This window comes from Heloderma suspectum, chromosome 2, assembly GCF_057233095.1.
Source record: "Heloderma suspectum isolate Gila_16-S chromosome 2, 16-S_ref, whole genome shotgun sequence".
Lineage (NCBI taxonomy): Eukaryota > Metazoa > Chordata > Lepidosauria > Squamata > Helodermatidae > Heloderma > Heloderma suspectum.
The window spans coordinates 97,225,119-97,252,761 of record NC_139459.1 but is presented as its reverse complement, the minus strand read 5'-3'; the positions used below and the strand labels follow the sequence as shown (position 1 = coordinate 97,252,761).

The 27,643-nt window shown below is 42.5% G+C and overlaps 1 protein-coding gene across 1 annotated transcript; it reads left to right on the top strand.

Annotated features, from left to right (window-relative positions):
• PSAT1 (phosphoserine aminotransferase 1) lies at positions 1 to 27,138 on the top strand. Its single transcript, XM_084834250.1, has 9 exons — positions 1 to 135; positions 3,244 to 3,304; positions 4,494 to 4,563; positions 6,068 to 6,273; positions 10,322 to 10,494; positions 11,246 to 11,415; positions 17,943 to 18,071; positions 23,616 to 23,753; positions 25,110 to 27,138. The coding sequence occupies exons 1-9, from the start codon at positions 76 to 78 to the stop codon at positions 25,213 to 25,215; spliced, it is 1,113 nt and encodes a 370-aa protein (XP_084690376.1). The 5' UTR covers positions 1 to 75; the 3' UTR covers positions 25,216 to 27,138.
• Positions 27,139 to 27,643: the final 505 nt, after the last annotated feature.

The following is a 27,643-nucleotide window of genomic DNA, read 5'->3' as shown; positions in this document are numbered from 1 at the left end:
GGAATATCTAGAGGCAGCGCTGTGCTCAGACCCAGAAAGTAGCCCGGAGAGCAAGAGGCACGGTCAGTCGGGGCCATGGACGCCAAGAAGCATGTGGCTAACTTCGGAGCAGGACCTGCGAAACTGCCGCGATCGGTAAGTGTTGCGTGGGGTGATTTTGCATGAGATGGTTTCTTCTGAGCCACCGACGGTGGCTGGTGTAAACCGTGTAGGGTTCCCTTTTTAAAATGTGGGCTATGTTGATGATGCATTTGTCCATCTATTATTATTCAGAAGTAAATCGTACTGTGGTTGCAGCAGTCACTTACCTGGGAGTAAGCCCTACTGAACTCGGTGGGACTTGGCTTCCGAGTAGGCAAGTACAACGTTGCACTGTGGGTTGGTTTAAACGGGGCTTATCGCTCAGTAAGCGTGACCGCTAACCAAGCTCTCTTGGACTGACCTTAAGATAACAGCCGCGATTGCGTCGGGCGGGGGTGCTCCTTGGTGCCCTCTGTGCGATGGTTACCGTAGTCTTCAGAGCTGTAGATCAAGGGGAGTCTTCCTAACTCAACGGATCGTGATGAAAGGTTTATTACACAAGGCGTTCCAGTTCTTTGATGCTGTTATGGAAGAAAGGCAACAGTTATGGCCCATAGAACTGTGGGAGAAACCTCTCTGAAAAACAACCAATTGCAAGCCTGTTGTTTTTAAGACCAGAGGGGAGCTGCGGATGGAAAGACCCTCTAAGGAAGGGATGTTAGCAAGTTAGACAAAGGAGGGGTTTAGTAGTTGTGGTTAAGAATGGAGCCTTTGAAAAGCCTTTAAAATGTGGTTTACTTTATAGAGCGCCCTTCTGCACTGTGATGGTGGAGCTTTGCCGGGTGAACTAAATTTGCTGGCGTGTTAGCACTTGCTTGCCTCTTTTATTTCTTTTCTTTTTTTTAACTTTTTCAAATCCTGGCTTAAAGCCATTCTCTGCTTGGTATGCTGGGGTATTCACTTTCTCTCTTAAAGCTGCAAAAATGCAGCCAGATCTAGAAGAGCGCTTCCTCTGAAGAAGAAGTGTTTGTACCTCTTTCAAGGACATTCCGGAACATCTGTCCAAGGGAATGCCTGCGTTGCAGGGTATTTTCTCTTGCCTGCACCCCCTCCCCCTTTACCTCCCAAACCTCATACCTAGTCTCTGAGGAACTCAAAGCACATCTTGTCCTTTTGCTGCTGCTGCTCTTTAAAGGACATTTGATACTCCTCGCTCTTTTAAAATGTCAATTCTCTCACCTGGGCTGCCAAACACCCACCTGGTTAGGCATGTTAATTTCATGTCATTCTTGAGACCAATTACACCTGTATTGCTGTTTTTTTTAATTTTAGGGGGAAAAATGGTTTATTGAGCTGACAGAACAGGCATTATGTCTAGATGGGGCTACTTCATGGTTTTATGAAAAGTGCATGTTCAATTTTTGTGTCCCTTCAGCTATGGAAAAATCTGAGAAAAGCTCCCCCACTCCATTGCTCCCAGAGCTGCAAAAAAATATGGATGTCTTGTTTTTCCAGTTGAGAAAGCCAGAGTATCTGAGTACTTGGCGTTTTTTGTTTAATTCTTATCCCTTTGGTTTGTGCATTTACAGGGCTATGTTTTAAAGAACCCATTGTCTTCCATTACTGAATCAATCCTTTGTGAGCATGTAGGACAGAAGATAATTGTTTGGAGATATGCTAATTTAACTTCAGGCAGCTTCATGCTAACTGGAGGAATAGATTTTAAGGAACCTATGATGATAATGTGTAGGGTATAGACTCATCTGTTCAGAAAGTTGCATCAGCAACTCTTTTAATCCAATCACATCTGGGAGAGGCGTGGCTCCTGCAGGATATATCAAATTTTCCAACTTTCCACAAGAACTGCATGCTTCAGCATTTTTTTTTTTATTAACTAGTGTTGTACATTGTTCTTGCTTAGATCTGGAAAGCTGTGCAATTGCTGTTAATTTCTCAAGTCTGCTTGTATTAGAATGTCACAGTTACTGTTTTCCTGGGGAAAAAAACCTTAACAGTATTATATGTTACCACAGATAGTTGCTGTAAAGGTTTTTATGCCAGGGTCTTATTTGTGGCACTCAGTCAAGAAAGGAGCTTTGATGTTTAATTTCATGTTGCACCTACATTCATGTGTCAGTGGCTATGTAAAAATGTTTTTATTTTTCAGAAGTTTACTGCGAAAAATTAGTAGTGCCAGATCTAGTTTCTGAAAACCTGACCTTAAAGTCATTTAAGGCACGATCCTATACAAATCTAGACAGAAGAAAGGCCTACAACTCCCAGCATGCCGCTGGGACATGCTGGGAGTTGTAGGCATTTTTCTGTCTAAACTTGCATAGGATTGTGCCCTTAGGCTGTCATTTTCACAAAACTTAAACAATGAAGGGTGCAATCCTATGCATACTTAAGACAGAAAAGAAGTCCTACAGCTTCCAGCATTCCTCAGCAAGCCATGCTGGGATGTAAACCTGGAATGCTGGGAGTTGTAGGACTACTTTTCTGCCTAAACATGCATAGGATTGCTCCCTAATGAAAATATGGGAGTGTGATGATGAAACTCATTGTTCCAGAAAACTTGCACATCACCACAAGGAAGGAACTAATTCGGACACAAGGTATTAATTTCCTAATAAATTGTTCCAAGTGTGCGATGGTGTAGCTGAAGCAATAGGAATTCTCTCACTCTGGCTGCTAAACCCTAGAAATAAGTCTCCATTCTGAAATAAGCTATGGTGAATCCCTGGGGTACTTCAAAGTTCTAAATGGTATTTATGTATGTATGTATTTATTTCTGATACTTATAATTCCACCTTTCAGGGCAAAGCCCTCCCAAGGTGGCTCATGTACATAATTACAAATATAAAATACCACTAAAATTAAAGCAGAAATTGGATGTGGACAGACAATAATGCAGTGGTAGAGCACATGCTTTGCATGTGGAAGGTCCCAGCTTCAGTCTCTGGTATCCCCACTTTAAAAAGGATTAGGTGATAGAAAAGACCTGTGCCTGAGTCCCTGGAGAGCAGCTTCCAGTCAGATTAGACAGCACTTGGTTAGGTGGACAAATAGTTTGACCTGGCCTAATTATGTCTTCCAACGCTTGGATAAATTTTATAGTACATTAATAACTTTGCGTTTGCGTGTTATATTATATACTATCTGGACTGTGTGTGATTTCCCATTGACATGTGCCCGGTTGTGCTGAATTAATTTCCTTTGCAGGTATTGTTAGAAGCCCAGAAAGAACTGGTGGATTATAGAGGCCTTGGCATTAGTGTTCTTGGTAAGCTTCTCTTATTTATTCTGGATGTCTTTTTAAGCATTTGACCTTTTTAATTATATAAAACAAATCCAACAAGGAAGAGCTGCGTATTTCAATCTAGATGTTCCCTGTTTCAGAACTATCCTTTTGGAAAGATCTATCTAAAGTATTTCTAGGATATCTTTAAGTGTAAAAATGCTCTCAAGGTGGCATACAATACTAATAAAACAAACTAAAATCAGAAATAACAAGTAATAAAAGCCAACAGTAAAACTAAAACCAGTCCCTCCACCAAAATTAAGATCAGTAACAAGCAGAAACATCTATATCATATTTTTATTCCACCCATTTTTGTAAGATGATCAAGAGAGCATACATTATGTGTGGGGAGCCATTACCTTATTTTTCCTCACAACTACCATATGAGGAAGGTTGGGCTGAGAGACTGTGATCGGACCAAGGTTACTCAGTGAGCTTTATAGCTGAGCAGGGCTTTAAACCTGGCTCATCCTGGCCTATCTACAGCATTCTAGCCACTGCTGTACATTCCAGTGGCTACTGTACAACACAAGTTCTCCCTTTTCACTTCTGTGATAAAATGAATTGAGGTTCTAGCTACTTTTGCTGTTTCTTCTACACTGATGCTGTAATGCTGGGGTGGGCAACTTGTAGGCCAAATCATCTGGAGAGCCACAACTCCCATCATCCCTCACCCTTGGCTGTGCTCGTTAGGGCTGATGGTAGTTGAAGGCCAAAACATCTGGAGGGCCACAAGTTGCCCACCTCTGCTATAAACGCTGTAATAACCTGAAACATCTCATCTTGATCCAACAGTGTCCTAATGGATATTGGAGCTTTGTTGTATATAGGAAACCCAGTACCTGGAAGGGCTGCTCCATTCATTTCGGTGGAGGAATGCACAAAAGTTTTGTACCCACAGATCTGCTGACCCCATTGAAATGTATGGGGAAGCATGAGTATGAATTTCATGTGCTTGCTGGTGCAAGGGATGGTATGTGAAGCAGCCCACATGCGGGCCTGAAATATTAAGACTGAGAAATCAAGGGCTTGTTCAAGCTTTCCCCTATTTAAAAGAAAAAAGCTTCATGTTGCCCATGGCATCCCTGTTGACTTTAGCAGATGAATTAATTCTGCTTACATGTACTTTGGCTTGTATCATGATCTTCTTGATTTATTTCTTTTTTCATAGAAATGAGCCACAGGACGTCTGATTTTTCAAAAATCATCAAAACAGCTGAAAATTGCTTACGTGAACTCCTGTGAGTCATAATTTTTATTCATACCATAATAAGACTCTCCTCTGAAGACAATATAGCTGTAGAACTTTTTTTGTTTTTACTGTGTATGTGTGATTCTTTAGTGTAAGTTCAAGGTGTCTGCTTCTGTGCTTCTGTTTTCAGCAGAGTTTTAAAACTTTACAAATAGATTCAGACTTGGGTTCTGCTATTATGATCTATGGGGCAAACTACCTGTTACACACTAAATGGGACCTACTTGCGAGTAACTGGAGCCAACAATATTTTTAAAGAGCAAAGCAACTTTGCAAGCAGGATAATTTAAAATGGAGAACTGGTGGAAAGGGATGGGATGCGGGCTGATGTACAAAACCTCTCTGCAGGAGCTGTAAACATGGTATAGGAAGATATAGAATATATGGCTACACTTGCTCTGAAAATGTCACGAGCAGGACTAGCTTCGTGCTGTCTACTTGGTAATTTCTGAATTGCCTTTAGGGTGAAAAGGCAGCCCGTTTGGCATACTTGAATGTAGGGGTGCTCCCAGATATGTCCCATTCCAGAATCTGGCAAGGAACCCTGTATGCTGGCAGGGGCAGAACGTTTTTTGGAGTGGGACTACAATCTGCTTCATTGCAGTGAATTTCAGCCTATTCTGAAAATACTGTTGTCATGAGTGGTGCAGTGGAGTGTTGAAAATACCATCCACCAGCTGCACCAAGGACTTAGAGCCTATGACTTGGTTTCCTAGAGTTGCTCGAAAATCCCCATGAAGTTTTAGGAGGCTGCTTAGCTGCCCAAATTACCTCCATGCATCCAGCAAGTGGTGTTTTTGCAAATTGCTGCCAGTGCTAGCAGTCTGGAGCATGTAAATCACCTCTTAAGATGGTCTGGGACATCCCCAGGGCGCTAGGATTCTGTTTAGCCTGTCCTGGGGGCTTGTAGCATTCCTGGAGCTGTGTCTCGCATACTTCAACCTGGGCATTGAAGTATGCTAAAACTTTATGGAGCAGCACAAATGGGGCATGGTATTGGTGTTGGTAGAGGGAAGACCAGATACTTTTGCATGTATCTAGCCTGGAGTGAATTATAGAATGAATTCTGACTTTGACCATTTACTCTGGAGTTTTGGTTACATTCTGCAGTCTGCTAAAACTTTGTGGAGCAGCCCAAAGCTTGTTCCTGCTTGATTATAACATTACCGTGGACAGCAGTCACCCAAGTTTAAAAACAGATCAGTAAATATATGTGCATGACTATAGAACGAATGCTTGTTGTTAGTCTGACAGAGGAGGGTTATATTGATATGTTCTGTATATGCTGAATAACTGAATGGCGATGTGGTGCAGGGAAGCTACAGTAAAACAATTGAATTTAAAAAGCAAGTTTCATCTGCTTGTATGCTGTCTTTGAAAGCTGATATATTCCCCAGCCATCTGAGTTGAATGAAAATAACGTAACCAAAGAATGTTCTAAATCCTGTATTAATGATGTTCTTTTCTTTTATCCATTCTTCTCTTTTGCATAGCAATATACCAGACAATTACAAAGTGATTTTTCTCCAAGGAGGTGGATCTGGACAATTCAGTGGTATCCCACTTAACCTTATTGGTCTAAAAGAAGCAAGATGTGCTGATTATGTGGTTACAGGTGCTTGGTCAGCAAAGGCAGCCAAGGAGGCAGAGAAATATGCCAAAGTGAACCTTGTTCACCCTAAACTCTCTAGTTACACAAGTAAGTTAACTTTCAGCTTAGAATTGGTGAAAACTATAGTCACATGTGCCAGAATTACTTTCTTTCCTCTTTATGGTCCCTATGGTTTGTTAAAAACTATGTCAAAACTAAGAACCTGTAAACAAAACAGAAAAACAGCGAACATGCAAGAGGACTTACTGCAGTCCTGAGGAAAACCCCACTTTAGATGTTTTGCTGTGAACTTCTATATCATTACAGAAATATAAGCATTGTTATGATTGATCTGGATAGAAGGTCTGTGCTCTCTCTTCCCAGGTCTTGCCTTTAATGAAGCCTCTTTAAAGATTATTATTACTGAATTTGCACCATTGTACCTGTGCACACATTCACTATTGTTGCTTTGCTAATTTCTTCTGCCAGCATACTTTTAGGAGAAGCTAAATCTGGCTATTTCAGTCCATCTCAGCCCTCTCCTCTTTAGAGGGAGGGGGCACATTACATCAAAAGTATTGGGCTGCAATTGTGCCCGGGGGAAAGAAAAAAAAACAAGCACCCAGGATAAGTTAGTACAGGGAGAATGAAATGCAATTTGACAAGAGTGCTGATCTGGAAATACCCAGAGTGTATAAGAGTAAAACAATTTGCTCTAGGTATAAAATCATCCTGTTTTGTCGATTTTAACAAACATGTGACTTGGTGTATTTACTGTATTGTCTGCGATGCAATGATGCTAAGTCTAGGGTTTTTTTTTAACCTCCTGCTAATAATAATTGTTGGCTTCAAAGCTGCAGAGAAAGGTATACAGTGCAAACAATGTTTAGAAGCCAAAGCTAGACTTGGCAGGGCTTCCAGTAGTTTTTGGGTGGAGTTTCAGTTCCCTTCACAGTGCCATGCTGCTTTGTCCGGTTTTACTCCCTGTTCTTGCTACCTTATATCCCTCTCATTATTTCCAAGATATAATTAATTCTGTGAATTGGAGGGCATAGAAGCAAATACTTGTCCATTGTACAATTGCCACAGAGAAAACAGTGCTGAATTTTGAGTTTCTTTGACATAATGTATTCTTATCCATAACTAGGGTTGTGTGGGTCTCATGGTTTGACTTGAAGTTGTGGGGTTTTATCCTCTGTGAGCAGGAAGTTTAGGCTGCAGTCGTCATAATTCCTTCCTTGGAGTAAGTTCCTTGAACTCTAAGGGAGCAATTGTATGCATGTTTAGGCAGAGGAAAAGGCCTACAACTCCCAGCATTCTCCAACCAGCATGGCTGGCTAGGGAATGCTGGGAGTTGTAGGCCTTTTTTTCCCCCATCTAAACATGCATGGGATTGTGCCCTAATGGGCTTACTTTAGACATGCATAGGTTTTTTGCTGTCAATTTCAAGGTAAGGAAATTGACAGTGCAATTCAAGAATCCACAGGCAAACTATTTTCCAAATTTTCAACCACCCCCTTTCCCCAAATGTTCTTCCAGTGCTGCTTTCTGTGGGAGAGAATAGTCTGACTGAAAGGCAAATACCAATCAAGACATAATGAAGATACGTTGAAAATGATGGGAAAGATTGCAATAATCCTGAACTAGAGAACAGTTAGGAGAGACTTGTTCAGTCGTGTCCGACTCTTCGTGACCCCATGGACCATAGCACGCCAGGCCTTCCTGTCCTGCGCTGTCTCCCGGAGTGTGCTCAAGTTCATATTCATTGCATCGGTGATGCTATCTAGCCATCTCATCCTCTGCCGTCCCCTTCTCCTTTTGCCTTCAGTCTTTCCCAGCATCAGGGTCTTTTCCAGAGAGTTTTCTCTTCGCATTAGGTGGCCAAAATATTTGAGCTTCAGCTTCAGTATCTGTCCTTCCAATGAGCACTCAGGGTTGATTTCCTTTAGTATGGACTGATGTGACCTCCTTGCAGTCCAGGGGACTCGTAAGAGTCTTCTCCAGCACTACAGTTCGAAAGCATAAATTCTTCGGCGCTCAGCCTTCCTTATAGTCTAGCTCTCACAGCCATACGTTGCTACTGGGAAAACCATAGCTTTGATTAGACGGACCTTTGTCGGCAAGGTGATGTCTCTGCTTCTTACTATGCTGTCTAGGTTGGCCATAGCTTTCCTCCCAAGGAGCAAGCGTCTTTTAATTTCATGGCTACAGTCACCATCTGCGGTGATCTTGGAGCCCAAGAAAGTAAAATCTGTCACTGCTTCCATTTCTTCCCCTTCTATATGCCAGGAAGTGATGGGGCCAGATGCCATGATCTTCGTTTTTTTAATGTTGAGTTTCAAACCAGCTTTTGCACTCTCCTCTTTCACCCTCAACAAGAGGCTCTTTAGATCCTCTTCGCTTTCTGCCATATCGGAGGTTGTTGATAATTCTCTCAGCAATCTTAATTCCGACCTCTGATTCATCCAACCTGGCATTTCTCATGGGGAGAGACTTAGCATTTTTTAAAATAAAAATCACCAAGTGCCATCAGCATCTGCCTCTACTATAGTAAGTGCTTCCCATGGACTCTCACACTCTTCCCTTGAGTCTCAGGGCCTTAGCTTCAGGAGACCTGGCAACTGTTCATAACCAATATTGTTATGGATTACTTTAACCTGAATGCCCTTTAGGCACAAATAATGCTTCTTTCACAAGTGATGCTAGGCATGTCAAAGAAACATACAATTCCTTGGAAGTTATGGAATATAGCTAGTATGCCATGCAGTGTGCAAAATTATAGTTTATATGAAAGAGATAACAAAATATTTCTTTAGTAGTGTGTGTATACCACTTAACATAATAAAATATTGAAGTTAAGATTTACATGCAAAAATATTAAAAATCAGTTAAAAGTACATGTATAATACAAGAGAACACTAAAAAAGTTCAGCTTGTAGCAAAGTTAAGATAAAAAGAAACGATAAAAAGAGACAGTAGAGCAGTGGCCTCATGATTCACTGTAAGTCAGGGAAAGCCTGGGAAATATACGTGTGTATATATAAAGACCATCTGGTAGATGCACATTATCTTGTTTCTGTGAAGAGAATCAGTCTTAAAAGATAAACATAGAACAACTAATAATGGTCCTTTGATCACTGATCAGCCATTGAATATGGCCCAGGCTGTTCTAACCTGAGTTGGTTAAGGAATTTTCATGGCTGACTTGCTGGGAAGGGCTTACATAGGATTCCATCCAACGTCTTGTGAGCAGACTTCTGTTTGTGCAGTGGGGCTTGCCCTTCCTCTGCTCCCCCTGCACACTCTTCTCCCCAAATCTGCTCCAGAGGGTATCCTAACATTGCAGAGTAGATTTGGGGGGCTGCAGGTGGAGGGGAATCATTCCGGCAGCAGTGTCTGTTCTGCTAGTGGAGGGACACAGCTGGACACAGCCTTTAGAATGTATGACTGACTCTTTCTTCTGGTGCAAAACAGTGACCATTGCATTTTCCTGAGGGTGAGATGGGTGAGTTGCTGATGCATACGGCGTGTCTCCATGTCACAATGGGAATTCAGTGGCCTCACCTCCCACGTTGTGGGACAGTCACTGCAGTGCCACCTTGAGTGCCTTTTTTGGTAGAAAGATAGGGTACAAGCCAAATAAATAAATTGCAATGCTCTGTTGGTGCTTAGGTGTGCTAGTAGCCAATCTTTAGTTGCAAAAGTGTTACATTAGTGAGAATTAGTGTGATATTGGATAGATGCAAGGATTTTTAAAAAGAGAGCTAAACGTTCATTTAGGTGGACTAAATGCCTCTTGTGTTGCAGAAGACTGCTCTTGGTTTTGAATGTTGGGCTTATTTTGAATATTAGTCTGTTTCGGCATATTGAAGTAAGCAGGTATCATCTTACTGATTTAACAGATGCTGCTGCTTCCAGTAGGATGCACAATGGGTTTTGTTTTTCTTTTTAATTTTTTGAATAGCATGTTTTACCTTCCATAGAAAGTCCAAGAATTAATACACTTTGCTGGTAAAGCACTGGGAATGTGATAACCAGACTTGCTTTCAAAGTTCATTGTTTAAGGACAGCTGCATATCATTACAACCAGACTGCTGAGTCTCTACCAGTTTGGAAATATAACCATTGTTTCTCTCTCATATCTTATCTGTTCCAGAAATCCCTGACCCAAGCACTTGGAACCTTAACCCTGATGCCTCTTATGTCTATTATTGTGCAAATGAGACTGTCCATGGTGTGGAGTTTGACTTTGTACCCGACGTCGGAAAGGCAGTCTTAGTTTGTGATATGTCGTCGAACTTCCTCTCCAGGCCGGTGGATGTTTCTAAGGTAAAGTTCCCAAGGAGCAGTTTTTGCAAGGTGTGACCTAGTATCTCGAGCCTTGGCATCGCTAAGGCCAATTCTTGTGTTGCTTTTACTGACACTAGGTCATACCTACACTACAAACTTATATCGGTGTCATACCAGTGTAAGTCATTGCTTCTCCCTAAGGAATCCTGGGAGTTGTAACTTGCTGAGAATTCCTGATCACACATACGTTCTTTCTCCACACCTTACACAATTTTATGCACCTTCATCACGTCTCTCCTTACTCATTTCTGTTCTAAGCTGAAGAGCCCCAGCATTGTAACCTTTCCTCATAGGGGACTTGCTCAGCCCCCTGATAAAATCTGGTTCCCACAAGGGGAATGCATGGTATCAAGAAAAAATAACAATTAGGGTGGAATTCTATGCTTGTTTAGACAGGAAAAAAAGTCCTACAACTCTCAGCAGTCCCCAGCCAGCTATGCTGGCTAGGGAATGCTGGGAGTTGTAGGACCTTTTTTCTGTCTAAACGGGCATAGGACTCACCCTTAATCCTTTTTATTAACTACTAATAGCCTTTGGGCTTTTTCGGAGATTGCTATCACATTCCATGCTTGCTAGATGGAAATGTAGCATGGATAATAGATACCCATTATCTATGGTCTTTTCTTCATTGATGTATTGAAGCACCAATGTAAGTTCTGGTTAAAATGTACAAATGAGCCATGAATTTAATATCTGTTCCCCCCCTTCCCCCCCACCTCCCATTGTTAAGTTTGGTGTAATTTTTGCTGGTGCCCAGAAGAATGTTGGCTGTGCTGGAGTCACGGTGGTAATAGTGCGTGAAGACTTAATTGGTTTTGTGCTCAAAGAGTGCCCTATAGTGTTGGACTACAAAGTGCAAGTGGAGAACACCTCATTATACAACACTCCTCCGTGCTTCAGGTGAGTATGATGTCCATCCTGCTAATTACTCACATCTCATGACTTCCTTAGACCAAAGTACAAAAAAAGTGTGTGTGGGGGGGAGAGAACTGTGTCCTTTCCACTTAATTGTCGCCTAGGTATCAAGATTGCAAAAGAACAAGCCAAATTGCAATTCTGGTTGCGAATGAGGCGAAACTGAATTGCATGGTTGCTTTCCTTGCCTCTGAATTGCTGACAGCAGGGAAATTGTGCTTTGTTAGTAGGGTAATTAGGAGCTAATAGTCATGCTTGAAATGAGTGTGTAACTGTCTGTGTGTGGATCTGAACCGCTGAATATTGAACCAAAAGGTTTCAATTCTGCATTGTGAGCACTTGAATTATGAGAACAGAAAATTGAAATTATGCAAGCTGTTCTTACAACTTTTTCTATAATGGGTGAAGAATAGGCATTTTGTTTTCCTTTTAGGCTTGTGCTGTGAATCTGCATTTCTAGTCTTCAGCTTATAGCCTGTTACCTTGTCTAGAGAGGCCAGGTAGGCAGGTGGGGAAGGATGATCAAATCCTGGGCTTGGAAAAAACAGAACTTTCTGTATTTAATTTTGTAACTTGTGCCTAGCTTGGATAATAGGTTGGTGTCTCTCCTCCCTGTTAATAGCTGATACATCCTTTATTTCATTCCCATTTTTTCCGAACATGCCAAAAGCTATTTATTCCATGTTGAATGAGGACAGTGTTCTTGAGTGTACCAGTCTTTTTTCCAAAAATGGATGGTTGATTTCAAAAGTTCTAATTCTCTCCTTCAATTAACAAATTTTCAGGGTGGTTTATAACACCATCAAAAAAGTACAGTATTCTCCTCCCCTGAGGGCAAGATAAGCAACTGCAAGGCTTTTTAAGTTTTGAAAATATAATTATGCCTGTTGTTGTTGTTTATTCGGTCAGTCGCTTCTGACTCTTAATGACTTCATGGACCAGCCCACACCACAGCTTCCTGTGAGCCGTCGCCACCCCCAGCTCCCCCAAGCTTGACTAATAGCAAAACCAAGAAAAGCTTCTGGGCAAAGATAGAAGCTGGGAAAAAAACCATTGATATTGATTAACTTGGAGTAAAAGTATCTTTGGGGTTGGGGTTTGCAGATTGAGACATTTCCCCAGATAAGTGGTGGGCAACTTGTGGCTCTCCAGATGTTTTGCCCTACAACTCCCATGGTTCCTCACCATTGTATATGCTGGCTAGGGCTGCTGGGAGTTGTAAGCCAAAACATCTGGAAGGCCACAGATTGTCCACCCATGCCCTGGGTATAGGGAAATCTTTTTGGGAGTAGGGAGGCTGAAGGAAACAACAAACAGGTAGCAGCCATGTTATGTTTATTTCAAATAGCTCTGTTTAAAACACTCTGTTAGGTGTTTTAAATCCCCCACTCACCAATGGAAAGTGGAGACGAGTGTGCTATCTCAACACCCCATCACCCAACAGGAATTGGAGGGTGACTCTTTGCAGTGGGGAGCCTTTTCTACTCATAAATTGCTCACCATGCAGTTAAAAGCCCCAATTTCTGAGAGTTCTAATTCCTGTGGGGATCTTACAGCAAGCTGCAGATGGCCTCCCCTGAGTTCTAATCGTGTGGGAGAAATTACTATCCCAATAGGGCTACAGTGACTCCATTTTGGCTCCTGAATGAAGGCTTTTTTTGCCTTTGCAGTGTGTGATGCTTCCTTCTGTCTTGTTCCTGTGTATTGCCCATTTCAAAATTGAAAGACACTTCTGCCAAAAGTGTCAGTAGATACGATTGAAACCAAACTAGACATGGATTAGAAGTGGCCTCAAATTTCAAACTAACATCTCTTTCCTGTGTCTCCTAGTAACATCTGGTTGAAGCACATACCTGATGTGATGTTACCATACCAGCCATTCCCCATCCCTGTGCCACTCCATTAATTGCCACCTGCAAGGTGGAGTGGGGAAACCCTGGATGTGATCTCATCCTATCACACACCTGCTTCAGCTAGAACAGGGGTGGGGAGCCTCAGGCCCTGGGTCCCAGTCCAGCTCTCCTGGGGTCCCACTCTGGTCCTCCTGGGTGCCCCAGATGGCCACGCCCCTTCCCCTGAACACTGATCATTTGGTGGTTTCCTGGCTGTTGTGCAGTTTTTCTCCATTCTAATAGGTTGAAATGCCTCCCTGAAGGTTCAGTTTCTGACAGTAAGAGCTTTAAACTACAATATGCTGGTGTTTTTTGTATTGATGGCCCTGCCCCCTTTGCCTTTGGCCACGCCCACCACTGGAATGTGGCACCTGAGAGCTTCTCCAAACCTGAATTTGGCCCTCATTCTGAAAGAGGTTCCCCCCTCCCTAGCTAGCAAGGGGATGCAGCAAAGAGATGTGGATCAGTGATAGCCATGCATTTCAGATAATGTCTGGGTGTGCCCTTAGTTTTTGACCAGTGTTGGTGATTGCATGCATTGGTTGCTTTGCATGCCCAGGTTAAACTTTTTTTTAGTACATAAAACTTACTATGATAACTCGGCGTTCCCCAACCTGGCTTCCACTAGATCTTTGGACTTCAACTCCCATCAGCCCCAGCCAGCTTGGCCAATGCCATGGATGCTAGGAGTCGTAGCCCAAAACATCTGGAGGGCACCATTTGGGAAGGCTGCGATAACCTTACTCTGGAGGGGAATTCTTAAGCCTGTGTAAGAGAATTAGATTTTAGAAAATCTCTGAATGTTGCTGAAGCAATGATGTTGTAGTTATCGGTAGTTTATATAATAATGGTCTACTGTAACAGGGACAAGTCGTCCCCCCCCCCCCCCGACAATTGCAACCTTCTACGGTCAATTTGTTTTGGTAAGGGTTTTGGTATGTGTGTGCTAGTGACGCATATTGCAGAACATACTATGTTAAAATGTTGTAAATATTAACCTGCAAGTTGGCAGGATGTGTCTGCCTTGGGTTGGCTTTTAAAATGTTTCTTGTGTGTTGCAAGAAATTGGCCAAGCTTCTTGTTCTTTTTCAATTTTTGTCCCCCTCTGTTTCTCTTTCTTCTCTGCGCTGGCATTCGTTGGTTGGGAGCCTGAACTGAATGTCCATGAGCTGGCGTAGACAAGCACTGAATTAAATTAATGCAATGTGGATCATTTTAACCTCTTTCCAAAAGGAGCCTTGGCTTCCTGACATTAATCTCCTGGGTGGAGATTAACAGCATTCTCCCCCAGAAGAAATCTCATTCCTTGCTACAAGGAATTGCCTGATATTTAAATCTGTGACTAAACCTGCTTTGGGAATAGCACTGAAGCTTGCTGTGTGACTTTAAAGTGGGTCATCCAATTACCCACCCACCTACCCATTTAGAGGATGTACTCTGGATAGTAAAGGCTTAGGTGAAATCCAGCCCTGTGCAGAATATAGAGCATTCTGTATTAGCTTGCTAGGCTATGCAGGAATTCTCCTGGGAGTCCCACATTTGCAACAGGTCTGCAAATGCAGAGGTGTGTGGGGGGAAACATAACTAAGGAGCTGGTGAACAGAATATGTGTAGTAATATTTTTAGGCTGCTCGTCTGTACAACATAAAAGCATTGCAATAAAAGAATCCATTTAAAAAACCCTAAAAAAAAGTCAACTCAATATACTTATTTCAAATAAGCAAAAATGGAACTGCAACCCCTGCCCCCCCATCAGCAAAATGGCAAACCCAGTGGGGAGGTACTCTGAACCAAGGCCCAGCAAAATAGAATGGATGTTGGAATGGGTTTTATGGGCGTAGAAATTCCTGCAAGGTGAGGGTCATCTGATCATCCCACAGGAGGGTGTTCCCAAGCTGAGGTGCTGCTACTGAAAATGCTGCCTCACGTCACTGACAAACACTCCTCTGACTATGGCAGGAGACAGTGCCAACTTCTGCGGATGACCTCAGTGGGCAGGCAGGTTCATGTAGCAGGAGGTAGACACGAAATGAATGGCTTATGTGCTGTATCTGTAGCACTGTAGCAAGCTGTTGGCGTGCCACTGCGATAGCTGCGCATCGACGCATTTCAGTAACTGCAACCCAAGCCGGTGTTCGTGCTATGGCTAAAATTCTGTCCTTTGTCTGGAATATGGATAGAGCCCCCAGATCTGTCCCATAGCAGCTTCAGCACAATTGCCACGACGCATCCTTCACAACTGGAAAAAGCTTCCAGGCTTAAATGCGTGTGAATGAAAAGGTACCTGGATTGTTGTAGGAGCCCATAGAATGCTGAATGGCGGGCATGGTCTGCCTCGCTGATGCCAGCACCGTTTGTTTGCTGTGCTGTGTTGAAAATGGGGCGTGTACCTTGCGTGGCCTTGCAGATCCGTGCAACGCAGATGATGGGGCTGGGGCCAGATCCAAAGCCTGGCACAAGGGCAGCGCTACCCATGGAAGGCGTGTCTGCATGGCAGATGTCCACGACCTTCATTTTAAAGTAGTGACCAACTAGAATGTTCCTGGAAAAGTTGGGGCACCTTTGCAGGGCACCCCTGCATGCCAGCTACCTGGCCAATGATGCAGGATGTAGCAGCATGTGGGTTGTAAAGATCGGATGTCTTGGATGAGCACACCGGTCACTGCAAGACTGGAGATGCAAGTTAGTGTTACTTGTAAGCCAACAGCCAGGGTCCAAAGTATGCTTATGTGAACAGAATCCCATGGAGTTCAATGACAGCAACTTCCTTGTTATCTCAGAGACTCTCAATCTCTGGTTCAAATCTTGCTTTAGTGCCCTCGGGATACCATTATCCCTCAGATCCCATCTGTGATATGGAGATGATAATACTGACCTAACCTACAGGGTTGTTGTAAGGATGTTGGAGAGATTTTGTGGACAAGTGCTTTGAACCATCTCGAGAATGATGTAAGTGCTAAGTATGTAATGCTAGTAGTAGTAGGTATGTCTAGGCGTGTAGCCTGAAGTGTTTAAATTAGAGGTTAACGTTTAAATGGAATTCTTCTATATACATTTAAGATACATTCACAGTGTAATGCATCCTTCCTAACCTGGTGGCCTCCAGGTTTGTCATGCTGGCTGGGGATGATGTGAGCTGTAGTCCCAACATGTCCGGAGGGCATCTGGTTGGGGAAGACTGGTGTAGTCCTTTTGTAGACTTATAATAGAGAACTTATTGGAAACGGGCCATCAGTAACACACACACATACACAGCCTGGCAGGCAGTTTATTATGCAAAGCAGTATCCATGGGAAATGTCTGTGCTCCATCAAGCAGAGTTTTGTAGTTAAAAGTACACAGACCAGTATGGTTTTCATTCAATAACTGTCTTTGAAAATGTTCATGAATGACTGTGTGAAAGCAACAGGATTCTGGTAGTCTTTGCTCACAACTTTCCTTGCAATGCATTCCACATAGTAACTAACTGGTTAGTGCAAAGAAAACAGATTTAGGTAAAAAGTTTAAGTTACTTGAAATAGAGACAGCTTATTGATGAAAAAGTTAATGCTCACATAATCAAGAGGGCAGTGGCAGCAATATATTTGGCAAGTTCTGATTTCCTCTCTGCCATTTTGAGCCAACATTCTTTTAATGCTACCCAGCTTTTTCAGAGCTTCTAATAAATGCTTATTTGGTTTAGGCCAGAGTAGGTAACGTGGCACCCACGGGCACCAGTGTGCCCTCAGATGCCTTCCTTGGCACCTGCTGAGGTGTCCTACCCCTCCCATTACAAAAACAAAACAAAACATATAACAAAGTTTCTTACTGGCAGCTTGGATTACTTCAAAACAAAGTGAGGGTCTCTAGGTGCTCTCATCTCCCCCCGCCTCCATGAATGCCTCTGGGCCACATGTGGGTCTCAGAGACATTTTTAGGAAATGAAGATGGCAGGTGGCTTCAGGCCGATGCTTTCATCTGCAGCATGCCCATTTTGCGGTGGTGCCCAGGACAGTTTCTCAAATTGCCAAATGTGACCATGGGCCCCAAAAGGTTGCCTACCTGTGGTTTAGACCATAACTTCTGTCATTGTGACAGGATCTATACAGAAGAAGTTTATAATGGGAATTTTGCCCTGGTTTAAATCTGCAGTCTCCAATTGTCTCTGGGATGTTAGGAGTCCTAGAGCAATGTTTACTGGAAGATAAGTTGTTACCAGAAAACCTTAAGTTGTATAAGAAGCTATCCTGTTTTGACTGGGAAGATTCACTTGCCATTTTAAAAAAATAGCATTGCCTTCTAGAATGTAGTTTGATTCACTTGCTTGAGCCATTTAAAATTGTGTCAGCTCTGCTGATACCTTGCTATTGACATACTTCAACTCTGCATGGTGTGTGTTTGTGAGAATAAGTGAGAGAAGTGTTGACATGTTGCCTCAGATGTGATTGGCTTTCTCTTCTGTTCCTCCCCTGTCCCTCCCTGCCCCCTCTGGTCATGGTTCTATGTCAGTTCTATACAATATTTGCTAAACTAACATTCTATATCATGTGAGCAAAACTTGCTGTTTTGTTGTTGAGACATGTTCAGAATTAATGAATGCTGTTTATTGCAAGTAACTGGTGCCTCCTCTTTTGATTCCAGTATCTACATCATGGGTTTGGTCCTGGAGTGGATAAAAAACAATGGTGGAGCTGTGGCTATGGATAAACATAGCCAAATTAAATCGCAGATGATTTATGACATTATCGATGGATCAAGTGGATTCTATGTGTAAGTTGTTCTACCTTTTATTATCGTTAATGTAATGTAACTGGCTTATATTAAGGCATGAATCCCTCCCTACACATCTGTCACTTCAAAAAGAGGGAAATAAACCAGCCTTCCATGCCCCTGGTGCACACCAGATTGGGGAAGGCTGAATGAAATCCTTTAAAATTACTGCGGAAGCTTTTCCAGATATTAGAGCCATGGAAGGCAGGAAAGGAGGTTAATGATTACTAGGATGGCCTTGGATGGCTCTTTTTTTAAAGGAAAAAAAACATGCAAGGAGGAATGTGACTCTGTAGCAACAATATGGCAAGCTCAGTTGAAGCTCTATCCCTATAGGGTTGTAGAAATACTTTGGATATCCTATTTAATTCTATGTCTTTTGTAGAAAACTATTGCCTGTGGCAAGATAATTAAAATGTTGATTAAAAGTGAGCTAACAGCTCTTAAGTTTTTCCAGACTTCTTCTCAACTCATGAAGTTTGTCTGGGTTTGGTGGTGGTGGAGAGTAAAAACAGCGAAAACAGCAACTAGGTTTGCAAAGATTCAGATGGGCATTAACAACACCTCACCATATAATTGCCTTTTCCCCAGTAATCCTCAACATATGTGGGGAAACGCCATACCTCAGTACTGGAGCCTATGCTTTGCATGCCAAAGGTCCCAAGTTCAGTCCCAGCATTTCTAGGTATGGCTGGGGAAAGAACCCTGCTTGCAACCCTGGAGAGCCAGTGCCAGCCATTGTAGGCATTCAGTACTGAGCTAGGTGGACCAGCCAGACAGGTTTGGTGTAAAGCAGCGTCCTCTGTTCCTATGGAATTATCCTTTCAAGGTATCAGAAGCAGCCTGCATGAGGTAATTGTTCATATTAGTTCTGTTGTGAGAAACTCATAGAAAGTAATGGGAGAAAAAGTAGAACTATTCTGTGCCAAAATCATGAGTTGTATTGGGCCTTGCTTTAGTTTTTTAATTCCATGAATTTAATTGAAAATGAATGAGGTTTTTATTAGATGTTATTAACCCATCACTGGCTCAGTTCACCCATATATGAGAAATCTTCCTTTTGAACTTGGAATCTTGTCTGTGTGTTTCCTATACCACACTGTTCATCTAGGTCTTTAACTCCTGCTAGAGCACATCTCTTCCGTGCTTCCATACTATAGTCCCCATTCTTACCTCCATCTTTGCTGCTCACAACTGACTAGCAGCCTTTCCTCAAATCAGATGTGCAAGCCGTCCTGTCCTGCGAACACCGAGTGGTGCTTTCAAAGATAGTCTCCCTGTATGTGGAAAACTTGCACATCAGTGAAAAATTGTGTCGCCTAGCTTTCTCCCTGCTGTGCCAGCTTTTGCTGGATGGGCGGGTGCTGTGAGGACTGCACCGTGCTGGAAACAGCACACTTTGGTAAGCTAAAAGCAATCTGTAATATTTTTACCTTCATCCTACCCATTTCCTAAATTCTAGTTGTTGGTGCTGAAGTGATTGGGGATTTAAACGAGTTTCTTAAAGCCTGGAGAAACTTCCCCCCCAGACAACTAATTCCATTTTTGCCTCTAGCAGATAGAGTCTGTTTAGGAATTCAAAACGGAGGTGGTAGCTATTACTGTGATGGAATTACAGCACTGCTGAGTGGAATGCATCTTATCAGTATGTACTGATGTATTTTGCAGCTTAGGTAGTAATGTCTGTGCCATGCTTTTTGACTGAAGGCAAAGCCTTATCTGGAGCAGGGCTGTTTACCTGTGAAATGCCACCTAGGCAATGAAATGCCTCACTGGACAGACCAAAATGCGACCAGCTTTTGCACGCACTGGCAGTCGTATTCCATCGCTGTTTGCGTTTTATCCTGTGCTTCCATTTGCTGGATCTAACATAGGGCAGCATAAAACAGTCACACTGCTAGTCAGAAGTGACTTGTGTGTAGTAGCTGAAGTACCACAGCGGCCAGCTGCCTCTGACCACATATAGTGGAAAATTTCAAGCCAGTCAAATTGTGATCGCACTTTTCGGTCTGGAGCATTTATACTGTGCAACACACTTACTTCGTTCCGTTTTGACCAGGACCAGCGGCGGACCGTATGTATAGCCAATAACCTTTGTGAGTGGAGATGGGTTAAAGAAGTGACAAACAACAAGGTCTGGGTTGAAAATTGGGCCACATTGGTTGAAAATATCTGCAAAGGGGAACCTAGGACGGGCACCTGACTGTGCCAGCGACTAGCTGGCACATCTCGGGCGAAAACACACCCAGCCTGAGGGGTGGCGTCGATCTTACCACCCTTCCAGATTGCCCCTTCTGGGGGAGGTAGACCTTCCCCTGTAACCCCAACCCGGTGCCGCACAATACCTGGGTGAGTGAGGAGGGTTGGTCTCCCAGGCAACCCTTATCCCACTGTCGAGCCGCAACCCGTTCGGGGGGCCTCAGGCATCACCTGTCACCATAAGGTGCCTCTGCATGCACACCATCCCTAATCTCTTTCTGCTTCTGCCCGTCCTAGCCACTAACCGAAATGTGACCTGTGAGAGATTAGACCGTATTCACCTACTGGACACACCCCACCCCAATAACAGTGTGAAGTAGGCAAAAAGACTCACAGTAGAAGGCCAATTGAACTGTGAGACAAAAATTCCTACATGGCTCCCCAAAGGGCAACTGGTAATAAACCCACACTGCTTAAGGGAGGGTGGGAGGGAGCCACGAGAGAGCTTCAGTTGGGAAGGGCGCAGAGCTTAAGAGGGCTCTGCCTGCCCCTCCCTTGCCTGGTGGTGCCACTGGAGGGTGTCCAATGGCACACAGCCACCTCTTCTCTCCCCACCCGCCCGCAATGCCTCCCCCCTTTTGCCAGACAAGCTGGCACTGGGGTCAGGGCATTTCTCGCTACTGGGTGTGAATAGATAGCAATGGTTTGCTGTCATATGAGCTTCAGGGTCCTTGTGGCTGAGCGTGGGCTTCACTGGTCATGCTAACTGCAGGCTGGCACGTTGTTTGTTGGAAAGTTTAGGTGCCCATCTCTTCTGGATTTGATGAGAATTAGACTGAATGTAATTTCTTGATTTTTTAATTAGTTACCAGAATTATATATGGTTATCAAAGCAATGAACATCTGTCATCAAAAACAATAATAAAATATAACAATACAGCTACACAATAATAAAAATGCTAACCTGCAGTAAACTGTGCACTACAGACCATAGCTGGCTGGGTCACATTTTAGGGCAAGCAGGTGTGTAGAGCAGTGCTGTAGTGGTAACTTTTGAATTCCAGGTGCTCATCATGACTGTCCCCATAGCCACGCCCTCAAGGAGAGTCCAAAAATTCAGGCAGCTGTGTTGATCCATGTCAATAAACCAGTTCTACCAGTTTTCATCTCCAACAGGAGCAGATCTGTTGTTAAGCTAATGGGTCTTAGTTGCCCGTTCAAGATCGAGACACCCTGAAATACTTTGCATTACAGCAGGGAACAATATATTGCTGCTGGGAAAATTCCTTCCCCACCAGCTACTGTGAGGATTGCAACTAAGCTCAGAGGGAACAGGGAAGGCTGAGGTGGGGGTGGCAGATGACAGCAGCGTCCCTGGTAATATATTAAAAAAAAAAATGTCCCTGTGAGTCCTGGCTCCACCACCCCACTGGTGAAGAGATGGGTCTTGAAGACGTCCAACCATGAGAACTCTGTGGACCTGTCTAATGACAGTTGATAATGCATTCCAGAGGGTGGGTGCTGCAACTCAACAAATATAATACAAGGTTCACAGCAGGTTCTTCAACTGTGCGCTGAACCTGCCTTCGCACTGGGGTTGCCAAACAAGCATAGCCGCCCTTCAGTCTTGACTCTTCCTTCTTGCTCTGTCGCTTGATACTGCTACCTGCTACTCCCTCCTCTTCCTCTGTCTGGGGAAAGCTCTCAGGCACCCCATTGTGAGGTGCTACATTAGCTTTCCCCAGTCCATGTCATTGGTTGTACTCCACTTTGGGATTATTTTATAATGAAAAGTGGGTAGTAAATTTCATAATAAATAATTAATAATACAAGGGGCTTTAGGGTATGGTCTGTTCTACCTTCAAGTGCAGTTGAGGCTCACACTTGGAGCAGGCAAGGGGACTACATATCTGGAAAAGCTTCTGTACCCTCCTTGACAGCCTGTCCTCTAGGCGTGCCACATGGGACTGGGACCTGCAGGAACCATTCTCACTACTGCATAAGAACATGCATATTTCCAGTTAACTATGGCAGCTAGTCAAGATGGCTGTGTATGCAACCTCTGGGACCAGAAGCAGTATGCCACTGAATACCAGTTGCTGGGGAGCAGGGTGGCAGGGGGGTGCTATTGCATTGATTTCCCATAGGCATCTGGTTGGCCACTGAGAAACGTGATGTTGGACTAGATAGGTCTGATCCAGCAGGGCTCTTCTTATGTTAATTAATGAGCGTTGTGTTTTAATAAAAGAGTCTTAATGCAACTCAAGGAAAGAGTCTTAACTGTAAATGGATGGGGTCTTTTTAAAACCTTGTTTAGGAAAAGTTGTGTTTATATCTGTGTCTTTCGACATAATTTTTCTTATTGCAGTAATGAAGTTTTTTTTTTAATATTTGGCTTTGCGTTTCAGTGGCACGTTTAAGAATCTGGGATCCAGGTTTTTGCTGACTTTACTGTTTTCCTTAGGATGACTCTGCATGTGCTGCAAAAGTGTGTTGGTCCACATTGTGCGCCCCACATATACTCCTGTGCAAAGTGCTTATTTTTGTTAACGTCTTCAGGGTAACACATCAAGTTCCAGCAAGACTCCCAGCCTGTGGAAAGCTGGGTTCTAACCTAACCTTCTCTCTGACTTGTGGGTTTCCCGTATCTTGGGAGTTGTGTTTGATGTGCAGGGGCATATTCTACAGCCTGAAGTGGTATAGAAAGTACCATGTGATGTTCTGAATGTGGAGTTCAGCCCTGAGAGGCTCTTGTTAACTATAACATACTAGTTGACATAGGGTAGTATCCTAATGTGGCTGTGCGCTCATGGGGACCCACTGCTTGTGCAATGGGGCTTTTGCAGTTCTAAAACTAGAGAGTGGAAACACTAGTTTCCAGTACAGGGAAGGTCAGTGGAGCTCACAGAAGGAGTTTGGCTGACTTCTCCTTATGTCATTTCTGGAGTTATTTTTAGAAATACAGAAGCCTTGTTGTGCAAGTGGTCAGTCCCACTAGCGCAACGGAACCAATGGAGGCAGAGTGGCCCTGTTGGATACTGCCCATCGTAAATGAATTGTCAAAATTTTGGGCACTGTTTTGTTTGCTTCAGTAGTTTCAGTGGAATGCAGGGTCATGCTTTTATGTATTGCCCACTAAACCACAGTGCTTATTTAAATTGTCTTTTCACGTATCACGTAATTATCTTTCTAGTAGCCTTTGAGAGATTATAGAGGGAAGTGACTTTTGTGGCTGAACAAACCATGTCTCTTAGATACACACTATAATTTATTAATAAGTACTGAATTTATAACAAGTCAGTAAAAATAAGGCTGCAATAAAACATACCTCTGTGACCTTTTCAGATGCCCCGTGGAAAGAAAGAACAGAAGCAGAATGAATGTTCCCTTCCGGATTGGCAGTATTAAGGGTGATGAGGCCCTGGAAAAGAAATTCCTCGATAAAGCTGTAGAAAACAACATGATATCCTTGAAAGGGCATAGGTAAGAGAGAAATCTGTGAAGACATTTTGGCTGAGGTCACTATGCAATATGATTGAAAAAGCAATGCCAGTCATATACACACACAAAAGTGATAAAAGTATCTTCCCCTCTCAGAATTAATTGTGAAAAATATAGCCCTTACTCTTATTTGGGCTATATTGAATAATATCTTCAGTATATTGAAAATATATAAATGTTTCAGTATTTTATGAAATCCTTTCAGTGTGTGAACATGCACCTTTTCAAACAATTATCTGTAAACTTATAAACTAAGCTATAACCAGCTTTAATATTCTTATTAAAAATTGAGAAAAAAGGTCCAAAAACAGTCATGAATTGTCGTCCTTGAATGGTCATTTCCTTTCTTGTATATGTTACAAAATAAATATTGAGTTAAAGCGATAAGTACTGTCAATGTTTCTCCAATTTGCTATTGCTTCAACACCATTTTTCCTGGTTATAGCTTCCTTCATTTTCCCAGAGTGATCCCAGCTAATCATGACTCGCATATTGAACTGGTGATGTCATGGCGCTATGTAACCAATGGGATTTGGCTACCTGCTATTGTCACTGAGAGCAAACAAAGCCTTGGACTTAGTCATATGGGTGATTCAGTCCTAATTCTGAATAATCCTCATTCTGAATAGGCTTCACTTACCCTTAGTGGTGCCTGGGCCACTGAGGGCAAGTGAATCCTGTTCAGAATGAGGGCAATATTTCCTGAATGGACAGATGCTTCCAATTTGTTTCTTGGCAACAGCCAAAATGGGGGCATCTCTCAGTGCTAACACAAGTGTTCATGAAAATCACTCCCTTCTGGCTCAACCCTCGTTATTATATACACAACTATAATAGGTGTTCCTTCACAATTCAGAGGAAGTATGATCCTTTTCATGCCTATAGGAGTTTTATTTTCTTTATATCTTGCCCTGGTGCTCTTTGGACCAGCTGCTTAGCACAATATTCAGGATATCAGAACCACTTTCCTGTTGGGATCTGATATCTTTGCAGAGTGGAGATTTGGAATAAGATTGATCCAGTATAAATGCCTCTAGTTACTGTTCCTCTCATGAAACCTCTCACTCATGCTTGCATACTTTCATTCTTGCAGCGTAGTGGCTTTTTCCCTTTTGTATGTTGGAAGCTTTCCTCAGGAGGCTTCTTTTCAGTTCCTATGCACACAGAAAGCTAAAGAGTTGCTGTCTTTAGAAATGATTTATTCTTTCACCCTAGTAGTGCATGCCTCTTGTTAGAGTAAGCAAATGTTCTGGAGTGCAAAGAGATGCAATATGCCTGTGAAACTGTGAGTGCTCCTCCAACTATATCTGTCTTCATACATTCCCCCTCACGTTTCAGATCTGTGGGAGGCATCCGTGCTTCATTGTATAATGCAGTGACTCTAGAAGATGTTCAGAAGTTAGCAACATTCATGAGAAGTTTCATGGAGACGTATCGGTCATGATCTCAAGAAAATGATGTTGCACCACACCTCTTTGAACTAAAAGTCTGAAGAACTGGAAGATGGCAGAAATAAGTTATATAAAACATTAAATAGCCCAGTCAAATTTTTGCAACAGTAAGCATTCCAGTATCTCTCATTAGTTGAGCCAATACTCAAAGTGGTTTCAGCTGTAGTTGCTACAGGCTTGCACCAGCAGGGCACCTCAGGAATTTGTCCTAATAGTTATCATAATGCTTAGAGATATTTTTTAAGGATATGGGTGGGGGATATTCACTGGCCCATCAAAGGATATTTAACCTTTAATTTTAAACCAGATCACAGCACTTGGAAGGTACAGAGTGTATTAGACAGGGATTACATATATGGCAATCATTTGGTCTCGATGTAAGTGATCTCATGAATGATCCAGTTGTATGTAAAATACCTTTTAGGTGTTCTTTGTTGCTATCTTTTCCTGCTGTTAGTATTTTCTTTGTGTGTGTGTGTTTTAATTACATTATAAAACTTAAGTACCATGTCCATTGCCTGTTAAGCAGAATTAAATTAATACCTTTGGCTACATTTGGCAGCATCACCTTTTTAATATGACTGATAATTCCAAGTACACATCACTGTAATGGTACCTAAAGCAACAACTGCCAATCATGCTTTGCTGACCTCAGGCCAAACTCTTGCAAACATTTCGAAACAGGAGGCCTGATGAGATTTATAGACTTGGCTCTGGCATTATTTTCCACCTTAAACTGTTAAGCGCACGTTGAACTACACCAAGGCGCAGGTTTTTCCCCTTAAAATATTAAACTTAGACTTAAAATATTGACTTAGAAAATTTCCTTTTGGCAGTCTTGCATTCAACAGCACAGAAGCCAAAATCTTGGTGTCTCTTTCTTTTTGAAGTCAACATCATTTTTACAAGACTGCCTTGACTCCCCACAATTCTCCTTATGAATGTTTTTGTTCAGGGGCTACATTATACATTTTGAGCCTTGTGCTACGTTGTACATTTTGTGCCTCCTCAGAAGGTGTGCCCACAGCAAAACGGGGGGCTTGCACGTCCTTCATACCCAATTCAGTTTTATACATTTTCCCTCCTGCAATGAGATTATCTCCGTGTAGGAAACCTGTCATGTGTGCAATGGCCCACATTCTTACCAGTGAACCTTCCCTTCACTACATGTTATGGTCCTTCTACCTGTCTCATCCTCTCACCCCTTTTCATGTTCTTTTTCTAGCATAAGCCCTAATCTGCCTGATGATATCTCTCTTAAAATAAAATTTAACCAAAACAATTTAGCATCCCAAAACTTACATTCATTAACTCTGAGCATTTTTTTTTTAAAAGCTCTCCTGGCTGCTTGTTACATGAAATAACAAAGTATTTGTAGAACCATAATTTGGTCTCCTGATCAGTTCCTGAGAACTGAAGCTCATTACGCTGGGAACAGAGTTCCCATTTTAATGTAAAATTTCATCACGTACAGTATTAAGCATAACCTAAATAATAATGCCCCTTTTTTTGTTCCTGGTATAATGCCTGACGTTTGTGTACATGCATCTCTATGAAAGAAATGGTTTTGTCTGTTCAGTTTAAAATAACCATGGTTTACTTTGTGTTAACACTATGAGTTGAAAAATAATAAAGTCTTTTCAAGCAACATTAGTGACTTTGATTTTGCTCTAATTTTGAAAATTCAAGTGTGATGTGAAATTTATGTTCTGTGAGACTTTTGTGACACTTCAGAAGTTTTTAAACATTTTATATTTTTATTATTAATACCCCAGTATATAGTATTCTAAACATTTATCCCAAATTCAATATCCAGAATTACTAATTCAGTACCCAAAATTACTAACTCATCAGATCTGTATCTGTTCCAGAAGCTAATAAATGGAATCCAGTTTTGAACTGAGTTTATCTGTCCCAGAACAGCCTATAAATTGGTGATTTTATTCATGAGCATAATGGTCCATATCTTTTTCCATTGATCCCTTGATGGTATAGGAATTGTTTGCCAGCATTTTGCCAGTAAGGTTCATGCTGGAATCAACATATACGTTATCATTGCAATGTAGTCTGTTGGCAGCTGGTCTTCGGTACCCAAAGTATAGTAACAGGATTTATTTTAATTCAAAGCCCATGATTTGTTTTTATGTTACTTACAACAGGGGAAGGCAACTGTGGGGAAGTCCAGCAGGCCATTTTTGCTCCCCTGGGCTCCCTGTGGGCAGTACTTCCACTGTCAGCACCCTGTGGAGGCAAAAATAATGCCTGTTTCCCCGCTACAGAGTGGTAAATAGGTCAGATTTACCTTGTTCCCAATTTTCTTTTCATTCTTGTTAATGCTTTGACAGTGGACCTGGACACTTGGATAAAGTTGGATATTACTTAGTATTATAGCCTCAGTTAAGCTCAACAGTCCCAGGATCA